Below are 19,595 nucleotides of genomic sequence, written 5' to 3' on the forward strand. Positions count from 1 at the left end.
CGTCTGACTCAGGAACTAAGAAAGTATCGACAGCAGAACCGATAACTCCGGACCTCATCAGTACTCACGGGTCTTTCTCTTTTAGGACCAGGTTTCGAGGGGCGTCCCTAATCTTTCGGGTTACGTCTTGACTTTAGCTCATTTATTTCTATACAGTAAATCTCTATTGTTGTAAATGGAAATTAACAAACAGACGATCACTTCACAGCCGTCGTATAAAAGGGGGGTTGCGTTCAAAGTATTAACGTTTTTATATCAGTTCACATCTGTTTGTGAAAAAGTTCTACAGGCAAAATAAAACACAACAAGAACGAGAAACACAGTGTTTTTTTCATTATTATTTGTGTTTATTGACATCAAGTCATCGTCATCGACACTGGTGACGTCCAAATCACATCTGTCGCCAAGTTATTCAATCTTTTCTAAAAATGTAATGAAAAGTACATTCATACATGTTACATCTGTGTAGATATGTTTCATATATTGTGTGATATATTTCAGATGAAACACAAGGCACCTTATTGAAATACTGATCCCCTTGATCAGTATGGATGTGCAAACAAGAACAGGAGATACATCAACAGCTCGCGGCCGCATGTGGCCGTCGTCAAACATTCAGACGCTTTTTAAAACCAATGTGTGTCTTTTGTAAAGCAAATGTGTACTCGTAGCGTCCAGATGCACGCCTTTCGTCTACTGTGTTGGTCTCTTTCTAAAAGGGCCGATCCGGTCGAGATCGTTGTCGAGGAATGGTTAATAGAACAATAGAATGAGTTCAACTACACTGCTAGTGGACCACAAACCGACATCCAGTCAACGCGCTTTTATTTCTTTGTTTCTTGCGACTTGAAGCGTCACACGGTCAAACTGATGATGAAGTGTCGTCACACGTCGTAAACCTCGATGTCTCTCTTTAGAAGCAGCTGAGGAGTTCATCGTAACACGTGGTTCTGGGCCTCTGAGCTTCGCTTTCCTCCAGGGGGCTAATTATTCTGTTTGTGGGCTTGAGACTGAAGCCGGGTCCTCTGAGGTGCTCGTGATGACTTAACGTCCCAGATATTAAATCCACAGAAACCTTCTTTAAAATTAATTTTGTGTACAGTTCAAACCCACTTTGCCTGAAGGAGACAATAAAGATGGACGTCACATTGGATATTAATAAAGTCTGCAACACGTTTTTCATTTGTGTTTTTGTTCCTCGTTGCTCCCCATAATCCTGCTTTCCCGTATTTATTCATGAGTGGAACGGGCTCAGCAGTCAGTGGAGGTTGTCAAACGTAAAATAATCAGATTAGTGAATCTGACGTCGAGGTTCAGACAAACATTAAAGGGTCAGTTCACCTAAGTCACACATATTTCTGTCACTTATGTGTTTCAAGCCGTGCAGACAGACGTGGTTTTCAACATATCGAAAAACATCAGCATCACCAGAGTCAGAAGCAACCGTCTCCTGGGGACCATGAATGCACCACATCAGTCCCATTACACTAGAAAATGAGTTGTCAGCGATGCTCGTCAAAAAACAACAGGGACTTCATAAAAATGTACTTTTTAATTTCCACCAGAAATGTGAGCTGGAGATCTGTCGTACTATGTTCTATGAGGCGAACTGAAGACTTCTGCAACCCGACACCCAGAAGAACGAGTTCTGTTGTTTTCTGAGCTGGAATGACGGAAGTGTTTTGTTTCTTTATGGCTCTGCAGGTGACAACACACACACACGCACGCACGCACGCACACACACACACGCACGCACGCACGCACACACACACACACGCATGCACGCGCACGCACGCACGCACACACACGCGCACACACACACACTACCTGCTATCTGTGCACATCCTAGCTGACGACGGCCGGTTTGAGGAGGAGGGCCCTCGGGGGGACGACCAGCCAGGACAGAGGGGGGTCCCTTCGCCTGTGCCCCGCAGACAGGTTCAGCACCCCCCTCTCCTCTCCGTCCTCCTCTTCCTCCTCCTCCTCCTCGCCGTCCGTCTGCCTCCCTGCCACCCGTCCCAGCGCTCCCAGCCCCAACACGGACGCGGCCGACAGTCCAAAGTGTAAGAGAGGAGAGTCTGAGAGGGCGAGCGGCCCCACGGCGCTTCCTCCTCCCGTTAAGGAGAAGAGCGGCGCCCCGCGGTGGCAGAAAGCAGAGAAAGGGCCCCCGGGGAGGATGAGATGGGCCCCACACAAGCCCTGCAGATCAGAGAGTCGCTGCGGCCCCATGAGAGCCGGCCCCGACCCGGCCGCGCTCCCGGCGCCGTGCTCCGTTGAAACAAAGTGTCCGTGGGCCTTGATGTGCTTGCGCAGCGAGCTGGGGTCGGTGTAGCGCTTCACGCAGCCGCTCATCTTGCAGCAGTAGGGCTTGTCCACGTAGTGCGTGCGAGTGTGCTTGAAGCGGTCGCTGGAGTTGGAGTAGCGCTTGCTGCAGCCTTCGTAAGGACAGACGTAGGGTTTTTCTCCTGGAGGAGAGACAAGAACTTCATTACAGGATGAACACAAACATAATGCAAAATATATATAAACACAAATGCGGATTTAAGTAATATTAAATGTGTGCGGTAGCTCTCAGTGGTTTATTTGTCATCAGGACTGAACGGATTCTTCTCTCAGTGTAAACATTTAACGTCTCGTTAGTCACCGATTCCTAAAGAACGATCCCGTCTTCGCTTTAAAGCAGCAAGTTGCACAACAGATCAACAGGTAGGTATAAAGGCATGTAGGTAGATAGACAGGTCGGTAGACACTTCAGAACACTTCCCATAATGCAACTGGGAATGATATCTTTGTTTGAACCTCTGTGTAGTGTAACACAGACTTTATGTGTCGCGGTTGTTTCCTCATCCGTCCTCCTCGTGACAAGCGAACTGTAAATAATGAAATGATATAATAATAATAATAATAATAATAATAATAATAATAATAATAGAACAGAACACCACGATGTGTTTTCAACACATTTTAGCTCAGAAAATAAAAAGGTGATTGTCTGCCGTCGTCACAGGGTGGGACACCAGTGAACCAAAGAAGGGTTTAAAACTCAAACAAAGTGGATGAGGGTGTCCCATGTCTCAAACAAAGACTGTCTTTGTTTGAGACATGGGACACCCTCACCGTGGTCACATTTCCTAAGAACTCTTCATTGTCATAAATTCTAAGTTACCACACGGTGTGAAATGTGTGTTTGTTCACTCTGTGTACACGACTGAATGGGTGTGGAACGTTGGCTTAACACCAGGAAGTCCTGTTCTCATGTTGATTCATCCCTGATGTCAAAGATCTTCAGATGACCAGTGAGGCCTAACGTCTGCCACGATGTCAGGAATCACTCACTCAACCGCTCTGACGTCTCTCTGCTGTTTGACAACGATTCGTATTATACTATTATACAAAGTTATTATACTACTATATAAATGTATTATATAGTTATACTATTATACAAAGTTATTATACTATTATACAAAGTTATTATACTATTATACAAAGTTGTTATACTACTATATAAATGTATTATATAGTTATACTATTATACAAAGTTATTATACTATTATACAAAGTTATTATACTACTATATAAATGTATTATATAGTTATACTATTATACAAAGTTATTATACTATTATACAAAGTTATTATACTACTATATAAATGTATTATATAGTTATACTATTATACAAAGTTATTATACTATTATACAAAGTTATTATACTATTATACAAAGTTATTATACTATTATACAAAGTTATTATACTACTATATAAATGTATTATATAGTTATACTATTATACAAAGTTATTATACTATTATACAAAGTTATTATACTATTATACAAAGTTATTATACTACTATATAAATGTATTATATAGTTATACTATTATACAAAGTTATTATACTATTATACAAAGTTATTATACTATTATATAAAGTTATTATACTATTATATAAAGTTATTATACTACTATTTAAATGTATTATATAGTTATACTATTATACAAAGTTATTATACTATTATACAAAGTTATACTATTATATAAAGTTATTATACTACTATATAAATGTATTATATAGTTATACTATTATACAAAGTTATTATACTATTATACAAAGTTATTATACTATTATACAAAGTTATTATACTACTATATAAATGTATTATATAGTTATACTATTATACAAAGTTATTATACTATTATACAAAGTTATTATACTATTATACAAAGTTATTATACTACTATATAAATGTATTATATAGTTATACTATTATACAAAGTTATTATACTACTATATAAAGTTATTATACTATTATATAAAGTTATTATACTACTATATAAATGTATTATATAGTTATACTATTATACAAAGTTATTATACTACTATATAAAGTTATACTATTATATAAAGTTATTATACTACTATATAAATGTATTATATAGTTATACTATTATACAAAGTTATTATACTACTATATAAATGTATTATATAGTTATACTATTATACAAAGTTATTATACTATTATATAAAGTTATACTATTATATAAAGTTATTATACTACTATATAAATGTATTATATAGTTATACTATTATACAAAGTTATTATACTATTATACAAAGTTATTATACTACTATATAAATGTATTATATAGTTATACTATTATACAAAGTTATTATACTATTATACAAAGTTATTATACTATTATACAAAGTTATTATACTACTATATAAATGTATTATATAGTTATACTATTATACAAAGTTATTATACTACTATATAAAGTTATTATACTATTATATAAAGTTATTATACTACTATATAAATGTATTATATAGTTATACTATTATACAAAGTTATTATACTACTATATAAAGTTATACTATTATATAAAGTTATTATACTACTATATAAATGTATTATATAGTTATACTATTATACAAAGTTATTATACTACTATATAAATGTATTATATAGTTATACTATTATACAAAGTTATTATACTATTATATAAAGTTATTATACTACTATATAAATGTATTATATAGTTATACTATTATACAAAGTTATTATACTATTATACAAAGTTATTATACTATTATACAAAGTTATTATACTATTATATAAAGTTATTATACTACTATATAAATGTATTATATAGTTATACTATTATACAAAGTTATTATACTACCATATAAAGTTATTATACTATTATATAAAGTTATTATACTACTATATAAATGTATTATATAGTTATACTATTATACAAAGTTATTATACTATTATACAAAGTTATTATACTATTATATAAAGTTATTATACTTCTATATAAATGTATTATATAGTTATACTATTATACAAAGTTATTATACTATTATATAAAGTTATTATACTACTATATAAAGTTATTATACTACTATATAAAGTTATAAAGCCTTTTTCCAACAAAAGTTCAGCAACACGTGTCGTTTTCTGCTCGTTACATGAAATACAGCCTATCTACCTGTCTATCTACCTGTCTACCTACATGTCTATCTACCTGTCTACCTACATGTCTACCTACCTGTCTACCTACCTGTTTACCCACCTGTCTACCTATCTACCTGTCTACCTATCTACCTGTCTACCTACCTGTCTATCTACCTGTCTACCTACCTGTCTACCTATCTACCTGTTTACCTACCTTTTTACCTACCTGTCTACCTACCTGTCTACCTACCTGTCTACCTACCTACCTGTTTACCTACCTGTCTACCTACCTGTTTGCCTACCTGTCTATCTACCTGTCTACCTACATGTCTACCTACCTGTCTACCTACCTGTTTACCCACCTGTCTACCTATCTACCTGTCTACCTACCTGTCTACCTATCTACCTGTCTACCTACCTGTCTATCTACCTGTCTACCTACCTGTCTACCTACCTGTCTACCTACCTACCTGGCTGCCTGTCTATCTGCATACCTACCTAAATCTAGAGTACTCTTGCTGGTTTCTCCTCATGACCAAAGCTATACCTATAAAAGGATCAACTGTTTGTTTGGTTCTTTTCTTGACATTTAGTTGATCATCAATAATCAGAAGATAGAACGTGTCCTGGTGAACTCACCTGTGTGTGAGCGGGTGTGTATCTTCAGGTTCTCCAGTCGGGAGAAGCTCTTGCTACAGGTGGGGCAGTGGTGCGGCTTCTCATTGGTGTGAGTGCGGATATGAATCAGCATTTTATACCTGAGAAACATCAAACACATTCTGTTTACGTCGGCTTTTGAAGTGTTCGTGATCTCCCTCTGGAGATGTCAGAAGCAGTTCCTTTATTATGCTGCTAGAACTGGAACACCACACAGAACCTGTGAACCAGGAGACGACAGCACTTTATGTTGCTCTGGTCCACTTTAAACACAACACCCTTCAAGAACACCGCAGATGATTTGCCTCCAAGAGAATAACTTTATTCATCCCACATTGGGGGGGGAATTCAATAGTTACAGCATCTCAACAGTCAAAGAAGCAACAAAGTTATGTTATTGATAGATAAATTAAAATGAGGTAGGATTTTTTTTAATTTAAAAAAAAAAAGCATAAAAACAAATAAAAGGGAAATAACCTACAGCAATGTGAATAGTATAAACTCTTCACATTCTCACTTGTAGCACCGAATAATTCAACGGGATAATTGCGTCTTTTGTGTGTAGAATTGGACTAGATTTAAATATATATAATTTACATACGTTCTTTCAGTTCGTCTCACTTTTTGCTTCCTTTGGAAAATGATTTGACTTTCAAACCTGACGCATGCCGCATTAAGTCATCCGTGTCCTGGTTTATGTAAAACTCTCTTTAAACAGAGGTATTGTAGGACCAGGATATGGAGGCCCAAAGGGGACTTTATTCAAATTATTAAAACTGAAAATGTAATACTCCATTTTTTATTCTCACATGGTAATACAACGTGGAATTTGAAAAAAGAAATTGGATTAATACATTTGCATTTTTTACTCAAATAACACATACACATGTGGAAAATTGCAATGCTATTGTGGAATTACATTTACAAATTTAAATTTAAATTGTAATAAAGTCCCCTCTGGGCTTCTATACATCCCTTAAAGTTGATACATGCTGATAATTATAATTAAACATCTTGAACCTCACCGACTATTATTATAAATATAATTATTATTATTAATTTTATTATTATTTGTAAAATAACTGTATTTAAATAAATGTCCACACATGATTTTGAGTGCTGGATTATTTTCCCTTGTTTATATTTTATATACAAATTAAAAAAAACATAAATCAGTAAATTAAAAAATAATAATAATCAACAATAATTTACAAACAATTGTTACTCCAGTAATTGTGATTGACGGCACTTTTTTTCTGGGCATTTTTTTTATTGTATTTTTTTTAAACAATACTTCAAACTACAACTTGAAAAATAACTTCAGAGTAAACATGATGCCGATAAACTCTGTTGTTCTGAACCCGTTCCTGAGGGAGCTCCTCCCCCATCAACAGGATACCTGCAGTCATAAAGTCAGATCATACCTGGCATTGAACCCCCGGCCATTTCGAGCACAGCCGTCCCACCGGCAGCAGTACCCACAATCCTTTTCAGGCTTGACGTGGAGGTCGTTGATGTGGTCCACCAGGTCCTGCAGTGAGTCGAACAGCAGGTGGCACTAGAGGACAGATTTAAACTTCATTTAGTTATTTATGTCACTTCACATCCTCGATTTACGGGTTTCCTTTGGATTTAAATGTTTCCACTCCACTAATTGATTTTTATTTTGAATTTTGCGTTCATCAAATCTGAAATCTAATTACAAAAATTAGGTATACATTCTACCATTTTAAACCATGTTAAATCCTTGTTCAGTTGTTGACTTCTGTCATATTAACAACTTAATAAACTTACATACCATTCGTCTGATTATGTGCTGGGTGACTTTTATTTTGTGAAACACTTTGTAATAATTAATCTTTTAGTATTTAAAATAATAATAAATCACTTTTATTCAATCCCCAAAATATAAAATTTTGAGAAGCAAATCTTCACATTTTATATTCAACAAAACACAAATGTTTGTTTTATTTTCTGGCTAGATTAATACAATGATTGGTTGAGTGTCCAATATTCATTTCAGCACCAATTTTTAGTTTTTCTCTTCTGTTTTCTGTCAGTAATAAAGATGTGGTTCTTGGCGTCACCTAGTGGTCAGAGAAATAACTGCAGTCTTCTTCTCTCTGATATTCTTTCAGGACAAATTGAATGCATCTGATTATTAATCAACAACTAAGACCATTATGAAGTGAGACTGCTCTTCTCAAATAGTGATGTTTTTAATGTATTTCTGGTTAGAAGTCTGAAATCAGGTCTGTGTTTAACACCAGCGTTTAGTTGTCTGATATAAAACAGGTCAGTGAACGCCCCTCTGGTGAATCCTAAAAAGTGTCTAAATAAGAGTTCCTTTATAGACTAACGTGAAGTCATGTGACCGTGGTGGAGTTCCTTTATAGACTAACGTGAAGTCACGTGACCGTGGTGGAGTTCCTTTATAGACTAACATGAAGTCACGTGACCGTGGTGGAGTTCATTAGTGAAGATTATCTTGATGAGCTAAACCTGGAAGAATCATAAACCATTGTTTGACACAGATTATGTTTTGTAATAATCCAGAATCACATGGAATAATGTGATTGGCTGTTTGAGGAAGGAACCAGTGATGATGACTTCCTGTTGGACTCCAGAAACACGTCATCCCTGCAGCTCAGTACAAGTACTGAGACAAGTGTGCATTGATTTTTGTATATTCACCTTCATCCAACGGCAGGCCAGCTGACCGTCCAATGAGGGCTCTGGTGACGTTGGCTTATCTCCATTCTGACCAATGAACACGGAGGAGGAGAAGCTGTACGCCCTCGGCGGGCTTCCAATCGGCAGATAAAACGGATAACCCTGCGGTGAAGCTCCGCCCTCCAGACCGCGATGACGAGTCGGCTCCTGAAAGAGAGGATGATGAAGAGGAAGGTACGGTTAACCACATGATCTCAAACAGCTGCCCGTATGATATCTAACGGATAGTTACTCCGAGACAACAAAACTTAGTTAGGTTTAGACAACTAAACTACTGAGTTAGGTTTAGAGAACTAAACTACTTAGTTAGGTTTAGACAACTAAACTACTGAGTTAGGTTTAGACAACTAAAGTCTCCCCCCCCCCCCCCCCCCCCCCCCCCCTAAATCATCCCCCTCTTTATGGTGTGTTTGACTCTAAATGGAGCATAATGTACTAAATGAACATCATGCTGTATTGAAGAAGACTGTAAACTAGAGATTGAGACCATAAACTCATGTTTACTATGTTTACTGAGGGAATAAATCAAGAGAGAAGTAGAGTCATTTTAGACTAGACTTCTATACAACCAGAGGAGTCGCCCCCTGGTGGTCACTAGAGAGAATGCAGCTTTAACACTTGAAGAACCAGTGGTTGACTTCTGTTCATATCAGATATGGTCAGGCGGATGTTTTTCAAGGCGCATCACAGAATACGTTCAAGCCGTTACTCACCCGTGAGAAGAGATGTGGCTGAGGGCTGTTGATGCTGCGAGGGGACTCCATAGGGGAGGAAGGAAAGGGGGAGGCGGGGGAGGAAGGAGACGGGGAGAGGGAGGAGGCATGGCGGGAGGAAGGTGACAGGCTGAGGTCCATGGCTGGAGGACTGAAGCAGGACCCGGGTCGTTCATGAGGGGAGGACTGGGACTCTGGATCGGAGTTAAAACAAGATGATGTTACATTTGTCACACCGAAGTAAAACCTTCCAATAGAATGTGATCATTAAAGTTGAAGAGCTACTCTAGGTAACATGTTTCACTGACGCTGGTTCTCCTCCAGTACTGAGTAGAACATGTGGTTCTAGTCTCTGATCTCTGATCATGTTTCATTGTTAACAACTAATCAAGAGGAGAGCTAGTAACGTTAGCAGCACCGCTAACGGCTAACCAACGGAGGTTCACTTCAGTTACATCATGATGCCTTCAGGCTCTGCTCTGTGAAGATGAGTACTGGCTGAAGGTGAATTATAACGTTATCGTGATGTGTTCATGTGTAATCTGGTCTTCACGCCTGGAGTTCAATCGCCCCAAGTTCTCCCACACAACTTCCTTTCTCCGTTCTCTACACTGGCTCCCTGTAAGAGCTCATCCAGTTTAAGACTCTGGTGCTAGAATACAGGGCAGTGAAAGGAACAGCTCCTTCCTATCTCCAGGCCACGGTCAAGCCTTACACCCCCGCCCGACCACTTCTCTCTGCTGCCTCGGGGCGATCGGTCGCCCCGTCGCTCAGAGGTCCTGGCGGCCGATCGACCCGGTCATGGCTGTGTTCTGTCCTGGTTCCTCAGTGGTGGAATGAACTTCCCACTGACGTCAGGACAGCGGAGTCGCTGCTCATCTTTCATCAGGATGAAGACCCACCTCTTCAGGAAGTGCTACCCTGAGTCTTCCACTCACCACTTATTGTTTTCATACTAGCTTGTTGCACTTATTGTATTCGTATTACTTATAGCACTAACTGTTTTTCTTGTTTCTGTACTTTGGCTCTGAGTTATGCTCTGCTTCAGGCTCTTAGATGCTTGTTTAAAGGAAATGTACTTATGACTTCTGGTGACTAGTAGTTCTTTTGATTACCAATGTTGAATGACTGTAATGTAATGTAATGTAATGTAATGTGTAATCTGTAAAATGTAGTTCTGGTGATGAACTTGAATAGATCCAGTAGTTTGAAGGAGATGTTTTCATGTTAATATAAAATAGATATTAGAGATGATATCATAACACGAGCTCTAAACACATTATTACACTTCAGTAAACATAATGATGATAAAAATACAATCCTTTATTGAAGAACAGTGAAGTGACGACTGAGGAGACGTTTGTCAGTTCACCTGGTTAACTCTTACCTGGTGAGGAGGGAGGAGACGGGAATGTGGAGCACAGCAGGCGAGGTCGTGCGATGCAGAAAGGGGCGGAGATAGATGAAGGACACGCCCTCTTTCTGACGGGGAGCTTCAAGTCCAGCGGCTCGTCCAATGACAGCATGGCTGCTGCTCACCTGAGGAGACGAGAAAGAAGCGTTAATACCTGGAGACCATGTTTAGAGTCATCGGTATGTCCAGGAGAGAGAGACTTCTTCTCTTGCAGGACCTTCTGTCTCATGGACAGTCAACATGTGTCCCACAGCTGGAGGACCTCAGGAGGTCTGACGGTTCTCTCATGTCCTTATCTCGATAAAGATCTCTCTTCTCTCAAGTCAATTCTGTGACACGAACGTCTCCGCAGCAAAGAGACGAGAGGGAGGGCCGAGGATGTGAGAGGCAACAAGGGAACGAGGATTCACTCCTCATGTTGTGATGGTTTCATGTAGGCTACAGGGAGTTAGGGAGCAAGGGAGGGAGCGAATGAGGGAGCGAATGAAGGAGCTAGTGAGAGAGTGAGTCCTTTTGACCCAGAGCAGCGTCTGACAGGCAGAGGGTTCTTTGACATAGTGAAGAAGAACCACACTGAGCTGTGAAGAGTTCACGTACAACAGTGTTACTGAAGCCTCCACGTTCACATGTACATTCAGTCACATGCACACGCATCAACCCTCCCTTTATAAAGACGACGTCTCAGAGGAGAGAAGAAACTGAGAGAGTCAAAGTATGCAGAGTTCACTGACACTCTCTCTCTTCTCTCTCTCCCCCCTATCTTCTCTCTCTCTCTCCCCCCCTCTCTTCTCTCTCTCTCTCTCTCTCTCTCTCTCCCCCTCTCTTCTCTCTCTCTCTCTCTCTCCCCCCTCTCTTCTCTCTCTCTCTCTCTCTCTGTCTCCCCCTCTCTTCTCTCTTCTCTCTCTCTGTCTCTCTGTCTCATGTCTCAGCAGCGCTAAGTGATGCAACTCTGCAGAGCCAGTGTGCAACAGCCACCCTACAGCGTCCCCTTCTCTCGCTCTCTCTGTCTCTCTCTGGCTCTCTCTGTCTCTCTCTCTCTGTCTCTCTCTCTCTGTCTCTCTCTCGCTCTCTCTGTCTCTCTCTCTCTGTCTCTCTGTCTCTCGCTCTCTCTGTCTCTCTCTCTCTGTCTCTCTCGCTCTCTCTGTCTCTCTCTCTCTGTCTCTCTCTCGCTCTCTCTGTCTCTCTCTCTCTCTGTCTCTCTCTCTCTCTCTCTGTCTCTCTCTCTCTGTCTCTCTCTCTGTCTCTCTCTCTCTGTCTCTCTCTGTCTCTCTCTCTCTGTCTCTCTCCCTCTCTCTTCACCATTTAGCATTTAGGGGGGAGTGGTGGCTGCTGTCGGGGGGGGTGAGGAGCGGGGGAGTAATCTCTCAAGACTGAGATTATTTAATTTACTTCTTTTACAGACTTTCTGTACGACTTCTTCTTTTGTTTCAGTCCAGTTTGAAAAGTTCAGAGAATATTCATTTTATATTTTGTACGCAAACAAATTGGAATAATTGTCCAAATACCGGATGATTGTATTTGTTGTATATTCAGGTCTACAGCGATTAGTGAGGCGAAATCACTGTTTTTGTGAATGGAGTCTCATGGCTTTGAGGAGAACATCTAACTCTGTGACTTCAGGGTTTATTGTCCAGTGAGAAAAGGGGCTTCATGTATAAGTCATCATAAGTAATACATGATTGAACGTAAAGCAGGCTCTAACCGGGAAGTCCTGGACTGACGGGACTGAGTAAAAAGACAAACGCATTGATTGCTGATGGATCTCCTGACTTGATGGTGAGTGTTGGTGTTTGAGATGACACAGTCACTCCTCTGGTAACACTAAACAGATGCTTTTACTTTTCTAACAACACAAGTTTCAAACGTCCAGATTGCTCTGCAGCCGTGACGCGTTATCCTCGGCGAGGTAGTGGTGGAGGTAGTTACCTTTAGAAATGTCGAGTTCAAACAGAAGACAGAAGACACGTATTCACAGCTGAACAAACGGAGAGCAGATCAGTTGGAGTGATGCAGGAGGGCTGTAACGACCTCATCCCTCTGCAGCTCCACCAACAACTGAACCATGTATCTCATTCACTGATACTCAAGGAAGACTAAACTGAGCTAGTAGTAACGTTAATGTTGACAGATTAGTGCATGTAACCTCTGGTTAAAGTGTCAACGCTGCATTCTCTCTAGTGTCCATCAGGGGGCGACTCCTCTGGCTGTATAGAAGTCTAGTCTAAAATGACTCTACTTCTCTCTTGATTTATTCCCTCAGTAAACATTGTAAACATGAGTTTGTGGTCTCAATCTCTAGTTTACAGTCTTGATTTATTACCATACAAACCATGTATGAGGACCGACCACCAGGAGACCACCGTCCCAAAGTTGAAGTTACGTTTGTGGTTAGGGTTAGGTTAGAGTTAGGTTCAGACAACTAAACTACTTAGTTAGGTTCAGACAACTAAACTACTTAGTTAGGTTCAGACAACTAAACTACTTAGTTAGGTTCAGACAACTAAACTACTTAGTTAGGTTTAATAAAGACGCTGAAATACTCTCTCTGTCTGTCTCCTCACTCTTAACCTCTACCCATAATCCATTTCACCAGCACCGTTGGGCAGCGGGACAAGGTCAACACAGAAACCTCTCCACTTTCTCTCCCTCCTCCATTATTTCATCCCTGAGGAGACTAAAGAAGGAGACGAGGGAATGAGAGCAGATATTTTACGTGAGTGTTGAACATGTGAAGACGAGAGGACATGAAAGACAGAGGACAGAAGGAGGGAAGACTGAGGGAATTAACCTTTGTTGTCAAGCCAAGAGTCTGTCTCTCTGTCAGTGTCCTCTGTCTGTCTGTCTGTCTGTCTCTCAGTGTCCTCTGTCTGTCTCTCTGTCAGTGCCCTCTGTCTGTCTGTCTGTCTCTCAGTGTCCTCTGTCTGTCTGTCTGTCTGTCTGTCTGTCTCTCAGTGTCCTCTGTCTATCTGTCTCTCTGTGTCCTCTGTCTGTCTCTCTCTCATTCCTTCAGTTCTGTCATCCAGACCTAAAACACACAAACACGCCTCACATTCCTACGTGCAGAGCAGATTCACCCAAATTGTTTCCACTGTGTGTGTGTGTGTGTGTGTGTGTGTGTGTGTGTGTGTGTGTGTGTGTGCCAAGCCAGTAAATAATAACCAATCCCAGCTGTCCTGCTGGTCGTTCCTCTAGAAGAGAGAGATGCTCAGTGTTTCAGAGAATAATAAAATATTCATATATACTATACTCATCTGCTGCTCTGATATACACATATATACGTATATACATATATATATATATATACATATATGTATATATATATATATATATAATGTACATATATATACATTGTTTCACTGTAGCTAGCTGGCTAACCAGCAGCATAATTTAAACCTAGTTTATTCCACATAACCACAACATATTGTGTGAATAATATCAGAGTTCAGACAGAATAATAACCACTAGTGTAGATATTTAATCAGGTGGTAAATGATGTCATCAATCATGGTGACGCTCTAAATCATCCCCTCTTTCTGGTCTGTGTGACTCTAAATGGAGCATAATGTACTAAATGAACATCATGCTGTATTGAAGAAGACTGTAAACTAGAGATTGAGACCATAAACTCATGTTTACAATGTTTACTGAGGGAATAAATCAAGAGAGAAGTAGAGTCATTTTAGACTAGACTTCTATACAACCAGAGGAGTCGCCCCCTGGTGGACACTAGAGAGAATGCAGCTTTAACACACTTTTTGCCGACTGGTTGTGTAAACCACAGACTGTCTATGGTTAAAAAAAAACATTAACCACGCTGCCGTATTTATGCCTATATCACTTTATGTTGAGTGTTGATGGAGATGCTACAATGTTAGCTTAGCATAGCACCGATCGATCCAGACTCCATTCGGGAAACAAGCATTTTAAAAGCTGTCAGCTCGTCGTCTTGAGGTCAGACCTGATGAAGACGTTTTACTAATCTGCTTCATCTTGTAGTTATTTCTTTTTTTAACCGTTTATTACAATAAAATCACAGCAGAAGTGTGTATTTTGTGTTCATACAGCTGCAGTAAAGTGTGGCTAAAAACACTGAATCAACGTCATCACGAGGAGAGAAGAAGAGCAATAACATCTCTCTCTCTTTATCCAGGTTCTCCTTCATTTTCTCTGCTCACTGTCTTTGTCAGGAGGCCACAGAGCGAGGGGGAAGGGGAGGGGGGAGTCGGGTGGGGTTTGAGGAATTTGCTCAATGTTTGGTTTGGAAGTGAAGGCTCTCAGGAGGAGAATGGAGCAGAGAGGCAGAAGAAAGGGAGGTTTATGTGAGTGTGTGTGTGTGTGTGTGTGTGTGTGTGTGTGTGTGTGTGTGTGAGTGTGAGTGTGTGTCTGTGTGAGTGTGTGTGAGTGTGTGTGTGTATGAGTGTGTGTGTGTGTGTGTGTGTGTGTGTGTGTGTGAGTGAGTGTGTGAGTGAGTGTGTGTGTGTGTGTGTGTGTCTATGTGAGTGTGAGTGTGTGTGTATGAGTGTGTGAGTGTATGTGTGTGAGTGTGTGTGAGTGTGTGTGTGTGTGTGTGTGTCTATGTGAGTGTGAGTGTGTGTGTATGAGTGTGTGAGTGTATGTGTGTGAGTGTGTGTGTGTGTGTGTGTGTGTGTGTGTGTGTGTGTGTGTGTGTGTCTGTGTGAGTGTGTGTGTGCGGTGTGCACATCTGTTGATTTACAGATGTTGGCACACATACTCGTGAGCAGTTAGCATGTAAGAATCAAGAGAAGGAGGTGAATAAGACATTCCTGAGGGGGAAGGAGGAGGAGGGGGGGGGGGGGGGGGGGGGGGGTGCAGGGAGCCAGTGGTTAGTTAGTGGTTAGAGACTAAGAGCAGAAGAATGAAGGTCTGGTCCAGGGCCGGGACCCAAAGACCACAACCAGCCAACGAGAACCAGAGGAGAACCAAAGGAGGCTCCAGCACCTCCTCCCTCCTCCCATACCACGCATGCCGCGGGGGGGGGGGGGTGCTTTTATAAAGCTGAGCTGCACCCACTGAACCCATCATGGTTCAAAACAGCAGGAAAACAGAGGGAGGAGGAGGCCTGCAGGGTATCAGGAGGAGAAGGAGGAGCAGGAGGAGGAAGTGAAGGTGGAGGAGGAGGAAGAGCAGGAGAAGGAGCAGGAGGAGGAGGAGGAGGAGGAGGAGGAGGAGGAGGAGGAGGAGGAAGAGGAGAGTCATCGCAGGTCTCACATCACTTTGCTTCTTTCTTTCCTTTCCTTGTTACTTATTTAATTTCCTTTTCTTAACCCTCTTCCTTTCCTGCATTCCTTTCCTTCATTCCTTTGCCTACCTCCTTGTTTTTCATTCCATAAATAAAAATAATATATTATGTATAAAAGTGATCATATTTACGTCAAACACTTTCTTCTTCTCTCTTTTTTCTTCTTCTTTCTTTTCTTTATTCCGTTACTTTTTCTCTCCTCTTAAACACCACTCTTTGCTTCCTCCCTTGCCTCCTTCCTTCCTTCACTCACTCCCAGCATGCAGCAGTGTGGGCGGAGTTTAAAATCCATCCAGCAGCAGCCTGATGCAACAAGGCTGCAACATTCTCCCAAATCCGTCACCCCGAGGAGGAGGAGGTGATAAACCTGGAGGTGGAGGGAGGAGGTGTTTCTAATGAGGAGGAGAAGGAGGTGATAAACCTGGAGGTGGAGGGGAGGAGGTGTTTCTAATGAGGAGGAGAAGGAGGTGATAAGCCTGGAGGTGGAGGGAGGAGGTGATAAACCTGGAGGTGGAGGGAGGAGGTGTTTCTAATGAGGAAGAGGAGGAGGTGATAAACCTAGAGGTGGAGGGAGGAGGTGATTCTAATGACGAGGAGGAGGTGATAAACCTGGAGGTGGAGGAAGGAGATGTTTCTAATGATGAGGAGGAGGTGATAAACCTGGAGGTGGAGGGAGGAGGTGTTTCTAATGAGGAGGAGGAGGTGATAAACCTGGAGGTGGAGGGAGGAGGTGTTTCTAATGAGGAGGAGGAGGTGATAAACCTGGAGGTGGAGGGAGGAGGTGTTTCTAATGAGGAGGAGGAGGTGATAAACCTGGAGGTGGAGGGAGGAGGTGTTTCTAATGAGGAGGAGGAGGAGGTGATAAGCCTGGAGGTGGAGAGAGGTGTTTCTAATGAGGAAGAGGAGGAGGTGATAAACCTGGAGGTGTAGGGAGGAGGTGATTCTAATGACGAGGAGGAGGTGATAAACCTGGAGGTGGAGGAAGGAGGTGTTTCTAATGAGGAGGAGGAGGTGATGAACCTGGAGGTGGAGGGAGGAGGTGGAGGGAGGAGGTGTTTCTAATGAGGAGGAGGAGGTGATAAACCTGGAGGTGGACGGAGGAGGTGTTTCGAATGAGAAGGAAGTGATAAACCTGGAGGTGGAGGGAGGAGGTGTTTTTAATGAGGAGGAGGAGGTGATAACCCTGGAGGTGGAGGGAGGAGGTGTTTCTAATGAGGAGCAGGAGGTGATAAACCTGGAGGTGGAGGGAGGAGGTGTTTCTAATGAGGAGGAGGAGGTGATAAACCTGGAGGTGGAGAGAGGAAGTGTTTTGAATGAGGAGGAGGAGGTGATAAACCTGGAGGTGGAGGGAGGAGGTGTTTCTAATGAGGAGGAGGTGATAAACCTGGAGGTGGAGGGAGGAGGTGTTTCTAATGAGGAGGAGGAGGAGCCAAGATCACTGATGGGCAGTCGTGTGATGAAGGTGGAGGTTTGTGAGGTTAGAGGACCCAAACTATAGGAGGAAAGCCAGGGAGGAGGAGGAGGAGGAGGAGGAGGGTGATGAGGAGGTGGTAGAACCCACTAAAGGTTTTAAACCCTTGAACTCATATCTCATCGGTCATGTGATCAGAAAGTTTGTTTATTTATTTCAAGTTAGTTAATTAGTTAGTTATGTTTGGAGATATAGGACCATCAAAATAAGAGCGGAGATATAAGACCATCAAAGTAAGAGCGGAGATATAAAACCATCAAAATAAGAGCGGAGATATAAGACCATCAAAATAAGAGCGGCGATATAAGACCATCAAAATAAGAGCGGAGATATAAGACCATCAAAATAAGAGCGGAGATATAAGACCATCAAAATAAGAGCGGAGATATAAGACCATCAAAATAAGAGCGGAGATATAAGACCATTAAAATAAGAACGGAGATATAAGACCATCAAAATAAGAGCGGAGATATAAGACCATCAAAATAAGAGCGGAGATATAAGACCATCAAAATAAGAGCGGAGATATAAGACCATTAAAATAAGAACGGAGATATAAGACCATCAAAATAAGAGCGGAGATATAAGACCATCAAAATAAGAGCGGAGATATATATCCCTCCAGATGATGAACAGATGTTTCATCTTCATTTTCTTAGTGGATGTGAACACACACACACACACACACAACACACACACACACACACACATGACACACACACACTCACACACACACACACACACACACACACACACACACACACACACACACACACATTCTCACACAGCTGTTTTAAAGGTCCATATATACCCAGAGGCCTTTTTTAGGATATTAATTACATTTTTGTTCTCTGGATCAATAACATGTGTGGTGACGTCACAGTGGTCTCTTACCTCTCTGACAGCCTGGACACGGTGATCACACTCCTCTGCTCCCTGCGGTCCGTCTCGAGACGCTCACGAGCCTCGCAAATGTCCCCAAAACAATTTAATTAGAGCGAGTCTGTCCGACGTGTCCAAACAAAACCTTCATACCTCCGACTCACTTGGTTTCTACAGAAAAGAAGAAATCCTCCACAGGATTCATAAAATAACAACGATAATGAAATCAGTTCTCACGCGACGCTGAAAACCTTGTCCTGAAGAAGAGACAACTTAACACGTGAGGATGTTTTCAGGTTGAAGAGACTCTGTGGAGGCGCATCGCTCTGTTGCGACGCTGGTCAACTGAGCTCCAGAGGAGGGAGGAGGGAAGTAGAGAGGGAGGAAGGAGGCTGAGAGGGGAGGAGGGAGGGAGCAGAATGTAAGTCCTACTTCCTCTGCCAGCTGTTGACTCTCACGATAGTCTGAACTCTCCAACTTCAGATTAAATGTGAACCACATGTTGCTGTTTGAAAGATTTCTGAGTCTCTAGGAAAATGAAACAGTTTTAAAGGGACAGTTCACCCCAAAATAAAACCCACGTGGTGTTATATATATATATATATATATATATGTTATATATACATATATATATATATATATATATATATATGTTATATATACATATATATATATATATATATATGTATATATATATATATATATATATATACATATATACATATATATATATATATATATATATATATTATATATATATATATATATATAAAATATATATATATATATATGTATATATATATATATATATATATTTTATATATATATATATATATATATATTTTATATATATATATATATATATTTTATATATATATATATATATATAAATACATACATATGTATCTGTGGGTTATATTCAGAGTGGCAGCTCTAGTTCCATCATATCAAAGAGAAGACAGACTCAGTATAAGTTACTGGATACTAGTTTCATTACTCTCACAG

The 19,595-nt window shown here is 40.6% G+C and overlaps 1 protein-coding gene across 1 annotated transcript; it reads right to left on the reverse strand.

Annotated features, from left to right (window-relative positions):
• Positions 1-347: 347 nt before the first annotated feature.
• Positions 348-18,920, reverse strand: LOC137866656 (zinc finger protein GLIS2-like). The gene is made up of 7 exons (XM_068702699.1): positions 18,603-18,920; positions 10,951-11,102; positions 9,564-9,757; positions 8,812-8,997; positions 7,542-7,675; positions 6,100-6,218; positions 348-2,465 (listed from the first exon to the last, which is right to left on the reverse strand). Exons 2-7 carry the CDS (start codon positions 11,087-11,089, stop codon positions 1,846-1,848), a joined length of 1,392 nt encoding a protein of 463 aa, XP_068558800.1. The 5' UTR covers positions 11,090-11,102; positions 18,603-18,920; the 3' UTR covers positions 348-1,845.
• Between the last annotated feature and the right edge of the window lie 675 nt (positions 18,921-19,595).

The sequence above is a fragment of the Cebidichthys violaceus genome, unplaced genomic scaffold (genome assembly GCF_023349555.1).
Source record: "Cebidichthys violaceus isolate CVI_PGR_0920_01 unplaced genomic scaffold, fCebVio1.0.p SCAF_88, whole genome shotgun sequence".
NCBI lineage: Eukaryota > Metazoa > Chordata > Actinopteri > Perciformes > Stichaeidae > Cebidichthys > Cebidichthys violaceus.

Coding starts and splice junctions, on each gene's coding strand:
- LOC137866656 (XM_068702699.1), bottom strand. CDS start 11,089: ATGCTGTCATTGGACGAGCCGCTGGACTTGAAGCTCCCCGTCAGAAAG. Junction 6,219..7,541: donor GGCCGGGGGTTCAATGCCAG/GTATGATCTGAC, acceptor GATGTTTCTCAG/GTATAAAATGCTGATTCATA. Junction 2,466..6,099: donor ACACACCCGCTCACACACAG/GTGAGTTCACCA, acceptor TCTCTCCTCCAG/GAGAAAAACCCTACGTCTGT.